This window comes from Mycetomoellerius zeteki, unplaced genomic scaffold, assembly GCF_001594055.1.
Source record: "Mycetomoellerius zeteki isolate Tzet28-1 unplaced genomic scaffold, Tzet1.0 scaffold31, whole genome shotgun sequence".
Classification (NCBI taxonomy): Eukaryota; Metazoa; Arthropoda; class Insecta; order Hymenoptera; family Formicidae; genus Mycetomoellerius; species Mycetomoellerius zeteki.
In genome coordinates, this window is record NW_017257294.1 from 283,767 (window position 1) to 291,744 (window position 7,978).

The following is a 7,978-nucleotide window of genomic DNA, read 5'->3' on the forward strand; positions in this document are numbered from 1 at the left end:
GGCGACACCACTGGCACCCGTCATCATGATTTCTTATCCTTCCCCAGACATCGTACTTCCAAATTCAAGGCGTTTTCCTATACTGCCATAAAATTTTACAACATGTTACCCTCTTCCATCTGTTCTTCCTCTTCGTTTCCTTCGTTTCGCTCTGCTACTGCAAAATTCATATCAACTCTGTAATTTTAACTGTACACTCGATATTTTAACTTTATTTTTATTGTATTTTAATTGTCTCTGTATGCTCTGTAATAATTCTGCGTTTGCTGATATCTTATTTATGCCTTCTTGCATTTATACTTTAAGCATTCTTATCTTCTATTGTTTTGTTTACTGCTCGAGCATCATCTTATCACGTTATTTGTTAAGCAAAATACGCTTATATATTGTCTCATTTTTGTAATTTTTGTAATTTGTAATTCGTTTCGTTTTCTGGGAGGCGTAGTAGCAGCAGTTTTGCTGGTGCCTCACCATTTGTGTATACTCTGTAATTTTTTAATACACAATAAATAATAATACTATAATAATAACATTTATAGACACTTTTTATATTAGTTCGATAAACAATGTTGTATTTATAGAAAATAACTCGAACATTGTCATTTGTCTCTAATAATTATATTTAAATTATCATTTTTTACGCGCGAACAACCGTTAAAAATGGTTGCTGCTTACTGTAATTTACGTACATGGATTACTTATAAGATAAGACAGCTCACAAGACAGCTTTAGAACATTCTATTAACTGAATTGTGTGTGGCAGTTTAACACTGGCTTAAAATGTCTTCCCTCAAATCTATAATGTATGACCAATTTATAGTAGACTAGTCTATAGACAAATCTTACACAGCCTATTCTATAGAGAAGAACGCATATGCGTTCCTCTTATTTTAAATTTAGCACAACTATTAAAGCAACTTCGAAATCGGTTGCCGCGTTATCGCTCAATCGATAGTTCACTTCTGAATTCTTGACAACTTGTGTCAGCAGGTAGCTAGAGCCTCGACATCATGGGTAAGGAGAAGATACACATAAACATCGTGGTGATCGGCCACGTGGACTCCGGCAAGTCCACGACAACCGGTCACCTGATCTACAAATGCGGCGGGATCGACAAGCGGACGATCGAAAAGTTCGAGAGGGAGGCGCAAGAAATGGGTAAGGGCTCGTTCAAGTACGCCTGGGTGTTGGACAAACTCAAAGCGGAGCGCGAACGCGGCATCACCATCGATATCGCCCTGTGGAAATTCGAAACAGCCAAGTATTACGTCACCATTATTGACGCGCCAGGTCATCGTGACTTTATCAAGAACATGATCACCGGCACCAGCCAGGCCGACTGCGCGGTACTGATCGTTGCGGCTGGTATCGGTGAGTTCGAGGCCGGTATTTCGAAAAATGGACAAACTCGCGAGCACGCCTTGCTCGCCTTCACATTGGGCGTGAAGCAGCTGATCGTCGGCGTCAATAAGATGGATATGACCGATCCGCCGTACTCGGAAACGCGCTTCGAGGAGATTAAGAAGGAAGTGTCATCTTATATCAAGAAGATCGGTTACAATACCGCCTCGGTCGCCTACGTGCCGATCTCCGGTTGGCACGGTGACAACATGCTCGAGCCGTCCCCGAAGACTCCCTGGTATAAGGGCTGGAAGGTGGAGCGCAAGGATGGCAATGCCGACGGCAAGACGCTCATCGAAGCTCTCGATGCCATCCTGCCGCCTTCCAGACCCACCGATAAAGCCTTACGGCTGCCTCTTCAAGATGTCTACAAGATCGGTGGTATTGGAACGGTGCCTGTCGGTCGTGTGGAGACCGGTATCTTGAAACCAGGTGATTATATAGTAATATGACTTTTAGAAAAAATAACTAGAAAGAATAACTTTAGTCGCAAGAACCAAATTCGGAAGTTAGTAATTAATATAAGTTCCTAAAGTGTGGGTATCATTCAGCTTTATTCATAAATTTAAATTTCAACTCTCTAATGAATCTTTTATAAAAACCGAGAATTATATGGCACGACGGTGGGACAGTCAAAATCTGCCAACTGGAACCTGAAATCTGCCAACTACAAGTCAATCGTCCTTACAATAAACTCACTCATCACTTTTAAATCACGTTTAATACTTCTACTTGTTTTGAACAATGATGATTACTATTCATTTATAATCCATTGGCAAATTTTGAAGACTCAGATTGCAGACTCTTCGTCTACAATCTGAGTCTTCAGTGTAGATATTTATGTTGTTCCAAACTGTATAAAAATCTGAAAAAATTCTTGTGAAAATTGTAATAACGGATTTTTCTATCATAGAAGTTGAATTGTATTTTACTTATTTTTTTACAGATTTAAATTTATCTACCAGAATTCACAGTTTAAAGAATCTACTATGCTTTTAAAGTTCAACATTGCCAGTGGAGAATTAATTATCTTTATCATGACAATTATCGGATTAACGTATAGATTCTTATAAATAAATATAAATTTACGGTTTTAAGGTATGCTGGTAACTTTTGCGCCGGCGGCTCTCACCACCGAGGTGAAATCTGTCGAGATGCATCATGAGGCGTTGACGGAAGCCCTGCCAGGTGACAATGTTGGCTTCAACGTGAAGAACATTTCCGTGAAGGAATTGAGACGCGGTTACGTCGCTGGCGATTCCAAGAATCAACCGCCGCGCGGTGCCGCCGACTTCACCGCCCAAGTAATCGTCCTGAATCATCCGGGACAGATCAGCAATGGCTACACGCCAGTGCTCGACTGCCACACTGCTCACATCGCCTGCAAGTTTGCTGAAATCAAGGAAAAGTGCGACCGTCGTACCGGCAAAACCACCGAGGAGAATCCAAAGGGTATAAAGAGCGGCGATGCTGCAATCGTAATGCTGCAGCCAACCAAACCGATGTGCGTCGAGTCCTTCCAGGAGTTTCCGCCCTTAGGCCGCTTCGCGGTCCGCGACATGCGTCAAACCGTCGCCGTGGGTGTCATTAAGGTACGAGGAATTACGTCGAAAGGTTTAAGATAAAAGCAGGCTGAGAACGACTTCAAATATAAAGAGTATTTTCTTATTATTTGGATTTCCATTTTTTTCAAAGATTAGTATTATTCGGTTACCTTGGGATTTGTTCTGTTTTTGGTTTTTGTTTTTATCATAGTGGAATAATATCTTTTCACTGAAAATTCCTTATCGTATGCGGAATAAGAGAATCGGCAACAAAAAATTTCTTTTGCTTGACAAATAACCGCTTATTAAATATCTCAAATGAAGCCCATCATAATTTACTCTTGAATTCTTTGCGAAGGAAAATCTTTAATGAAACAAAATTATATTGTTCTTGCTATTTCGTATATGATAAATTGCTTCATTGTGACAAAGCAATGACAAATTTTCGATATGTTCAAACGGAGGTCATCTTACCAATTTTTTTCATTCATATATTTATTTGGAAGCAAAAAATAAATCTGCTCTCTTCTTATCATGCTTTTTATAGTAATATCAAGAATAAGATTTAAAAACATGATTATTCTCTTCATTTTATTAATTATAAGGTATGAAAATTATTCTCTATTAAAATTTATTAAAGAGTGATTCTTTGTATAATTACATTGCTAAAGCAGGAAATAATTTATATAACCTGCAAAAATAAAGCAGAGCTTGTTAAAAATTTGTTTATCGAAAATATTATTATATAATTTTTATTAATTATTATTTCAAATTACTATTACAAATAGTATAAATAAAAGATAGTATAAAAACGAAAAGAGTGATAATTTTTTCCGAGCAGTTTCAGTTTCTACATGTTGAAATATATAAAAAATGTGTTTCAAAAAATTAGTCAAGCAGCACATATACTGTACATTTACCAAAGTCTCTCTCTTATTGTTTGCCTACATTCTTCTTTCAAACTTGCGGTTGGTAACTGTCCAAGTTCGCATAGAAAACATTTACTTTATGCAAACATTTACTTTATCATAACAATATTTTTTTTATAATTTTATATTTGTGTAACACATTCATAATTTTTAATATTTATATAACATTTTCATTAAATTCATGAAAACTAGTTTTGCTTCTTGTTGATATCTGTATTTTATATATCTTGAAATAATTTAAACCGTGAATGAAAAACATAATGTTATTTTAAAAATAACATCAAATTTTCTTTTTCTCGAATTTAATATCTAGACTGCAGAATACTAATTGTTTCAAAAAAACATCATACAGTTTTATATATATAATTTAACAATTCGTATGTTTCTCCGCAGAGCGTCACTTTCAAAGATACCCAGGGCAAGGTAACAAAGGCCGCGGAGAAAGCCCAGAAGAAAAAGTAACCATCAAGCTTCCTCGGAAGCTCGCAGTCCGCCGGCAGATGCCCTGTGGCAGCAGGCGTCCCCGTGCAGCAGCAAGGACCCACCGTCAGGATGCAGCATGCCGCCGCGGTGGCTGCCCCGCTCGACTCGTACTCGTCGACTAATACCAAAAGTCATAAGATGTTGTGCTTACCCCCGTTACATTATCCGGTAGTGTTAAACCCGCGCATCTATCCGAACCTGCACATTCAGTTCACCCATGCCCCGCGCACACCTCACATATGCTAGGAGGAGCCTTGCCCCGCGTCTTACCGCGTTTATCTTAATTACTCGATATTGACGATATGTGTCCGGTATTTACCAGGTACTCAGTTCCCTTGGACTCTGTGTAGTTAGGTTTTTCAATTGATACAACACCGAGCATCAGCAACAACCACGGGGTGGTTGCGGAGACAGCCGCGCTCGGGATCCTCTCCCCTACTCTCGCGAGAGGAACGAGCGAGACAGCGGGTGCATTGCTTTTTCCCTCGTCGGATGTCCCGTCTCTACGAGAGACGGAGCAGCGACGAGTATTTAACCGCGCCGTGATCGGCGACGTCGAGGCGAGCGCCGCTGGCTCGCGTACCCAGCAAGACTTCTCTCGATTCTTTTCGAAGGGTTCATTAAGGCTGATTTGTTCCGAGACTTGGTTGCCTCGCTCTCTGTACGATTAGTTTTATTATACTTATAAGATATTTATCTGTAGTTATATAGGGATCATTAGACTATGCTCCCTCTCTTGTCGTCGGCGAGTCGCCGGTTGCCTCCCCCTCTCGAGGAGGGAGAACGATCTCGTCTCCTTAAAGAGGACGAGACATCCATAGCGAATCGCTCATGTTGATCTCGGCGCTGTCCCTCCCGCTGACCATAGACGCGTTCTATGACATTGTTTTGACCCTTAGCCAGTATTACGTTGATGTAATAAAAAAAATCTTTAATTGCATCTCCAAGTCTCTTTACTTTTTCCTTGATTATTATTAGTATCCTCTTGTATTGTAATTCCGTGATAAATGGAAAATAATTATTAGATCGCGATTGCGTAGTTAAGAATTATGAAAAGTGGAATATCTTCTTTCCTACGTTGATCTGGTTGATCCAAATGTGTATGCAGGCGAAGAGATTGCGTAGGTAGACATGACGTAAGACGGATGGTTGACGTAAAAGAAGAGGGGCCGGGTGTTTCTAAGGTAAATATAATTTATTCCGCATAAATTTCTTCTCTCTTTGTTAAAGTTACAGCTAGACGTGGTATGTACAAATATATTTAATGCAGTGATCTTACAAGAGTTTTTAGTGTAATGCAGGTCTTGGTCAGTCTTTAATTGCTGAGGCCCGTTTTTGACGGGGCGTCGAGCAGACTCAATCCTCTCGTGATCGAACATGACACAGGATTATATTCGCAGAGAAAAAAAAGAAAAACAAAACACTTTCTTCATACATAATCGAGAAATCACATAAGTGGAATTCATGACTCGATATATACATACATACATATATGTATATATATGATGTATGCATGTATGTATATGTAAGCACTTTTATTCTAACTTACATCGCAAATACGGAAAATCATCGACTTATGTTGGCCAAAAGTATAAAGTACCCCCACAAGTTGATGCAAATATTTTATATCTAATAAAAAATAAACTAAAACGCAGTTTTATTGAAAAATAGTATTTTTATAACAATTTTAATATTTTCTTAGTTTTTCTTCGGATTTTTATTACCACATATCTTTTCCAAGAAAATGCAATAAATTGAGGGCGCTTTATACTAATGACTAAGAACTGTATTCATCCATCGGGATCTTGAAGCAGTCATCACTCCTGCGTGAATCAATTCTGTTAGATGGATAACATTTATCTATTGTCATGCGTTTGTTGCGTTAACTTAACAGAACCCTGGTGAAAATTTTTCTCAGAATTTTTCATATAATTTTTCAGAATTTCTATATAATTTTTCAAAATTTCTATATATATAATTATATATAATTTTATAACTTTCTCACATTTTTTATACGAATTGGAACACTTCTCAGAAAATCTATATCTTTTCTCAGAATTTTTCATATATGTACTTATAAAATATCGTAAGATTTCTAAGATTTTTTGTAAGTATAATTTCTGATGAAATGTTATAAAATCTAAAACATTTAAAAATATTTTTTTTAAATTATAGGGGGGATGAGAAATTTCAGAATATTTCAGAATTCACTTGTATGAAAAATTCTGAGAGAAGATGTAAACTTTCCAAATATTTCTGAATATTTCTGAAAAATGTTCCAATTCCTATAAAAATTATGAGAAAAATTTTCACCAGGGAAAGAATCTTTTCCATAAACATAGTAAGTAATTTGTTCGTGTTGCTTTTTGCATTCAGAATCTTTCTCTCTCCCCAGCGCTTGAATATATATTTATCTCGTAAGTGCAAAAATGTTTGAAGATTTCAAGCAACGCGAACAAATCTATTGTACGTCTACGATCTTTTGTCCTTTTCATGTTATGTCTATGATCTTACTAGAAGATACATAAGAAACGAAATTGTTTCCAGATCCCTTTGTATTGAGATGCAACGCGCTCATCAACTCAACATGTCCAATATATAATTGATAAACGATCCGTAAACTCATCAATATTCATACTGATTTTTTACTAAGGAAACATAGCAACGCGAAAATTTGTCGGATAGATAGAAAATAAGTATCGAGGAAGGAGAATAGACGGAGTCAAAACGGGAACGAGATGAAATGTCCGTTTAGGGAAAAGGAAGATGGAAAACGAATTATACAGATTAACAACGAAGAAAGACACACCGAAGCCAGAACGACTTGGAGCTTCCTATCCTTAATATTCTACCTATGTACAACCCTTTCTCTCGAACCTCGTAAATGCTAAAGCAACCCACAGCCTCGGTAAATGTACAAACATCCTCGACTTCGGCGTCTCCTATGCATACATTCGAAAAGCGGCCTATACACGACACTTAATTATCACTTAATTATCACATCACAAATATACTTCTTTAAGATATCGATACGAATAATGATGAGAGATTTGTAATATGATCAGAATTTATTTTATCTATTGAGATTTAACGCTGATACTAATTATATCAATCAATTGTATCGTATATAGGCCACTTTATGCCGTCCACCGCGTATTGCGATCAATAAAATAGGAGGATCACAAACTGTTCTCGATTCTCGCGAGCGCCACGTGGACGGCTTTATCGTCGCTCCCGATTCCATCGCAATGCCTGACAATATTATTCAAGAATTCGCAAGATTCTTATACTCGTGTATTAGGGCACTGATTCAAAGATCAGTCTACTGACGGTAATCGGAAATTGATGGAACAGAATACATCTCTCTCGCTTATGATGGATACAAGCGATCGGATGACGAATTATTCATTTTAACTGTTCTCGTCTCAATTTTTATGTCTGATGTTGATGAATGGGACTGTGGTGTTGCGACCACGCCGGCGGCGACGAGTGATTGAAGTTAACCGATATCGTAACCGGATGTAAAACGGTGTCGGGTCCGGTATCCGGAATGAAACTTAGGTGAGGTCTGATCAAGGACGCCTCAACTGTCAGTGGCACGTAGAAGGATCCGGCGTCGTG

The 7,978-nt window shown here is 38.0% G+C and overlaps 2 protein-coding genes across 5 annotated transcripts in view; one reads left to right on the forward strand and one right to left on the reverse strand.

Annotated features, from left to right (window-relative positions):
- Positions 1-5,297, forward strand: part of Ef-1a-f1 (translation elongation factor eEF-1 alpha chain) — a 9,161-nt gene extending 3,864 nt beyond the window's left edge. For 2 of the 4 annotated variants that reach the window (XM_018451112.1, XM_018451114.1), the window contains exons 2-4: positions 988-1,833; positions 2,500-2,993; positions 4,268-5,297. In XM_018451112.1, coding sequence (XP_018306614.1) covers positions 1,011-1,833; positions 2,500-2,993; positions 4,268-4,336 — 1,386 coding nt within the window. In that variant the 5' untranslated portion in view covers positions 988-1,010 and the 3' untranslated portion in view covers positions 4,337-5,297. The remainder of the gene's footprint in view (positions 1-987; positions 1,834-2,499; positions 2,994-4,267) is intronic. The other 2 variants (XM_018451111.1, XM_018451113.1) reach the window with 1 other exon arrangement.
- Positions 5,298-6,649: 1,352 nt separating this feature from the next.
- Positions 6,650-7,978, reverse strand: part of cwo (hairy/enhancer-of-split related with YRPW motif protein 1) — a 58,059-nt gene continuing 56,730 nt past the window's right edge. The window contains exon 6 of the mRNA XM_018451120.1: positions 6,650-7,978. This exon is cut by the window's right edge and continues 30 nt beyond it. Within this exon, the coding sequence (XP_018306622.1) occupies positions 7,790-7,978 (189 nt within the window). The 3' untranslated portion in view covers positions 6,650-7,789.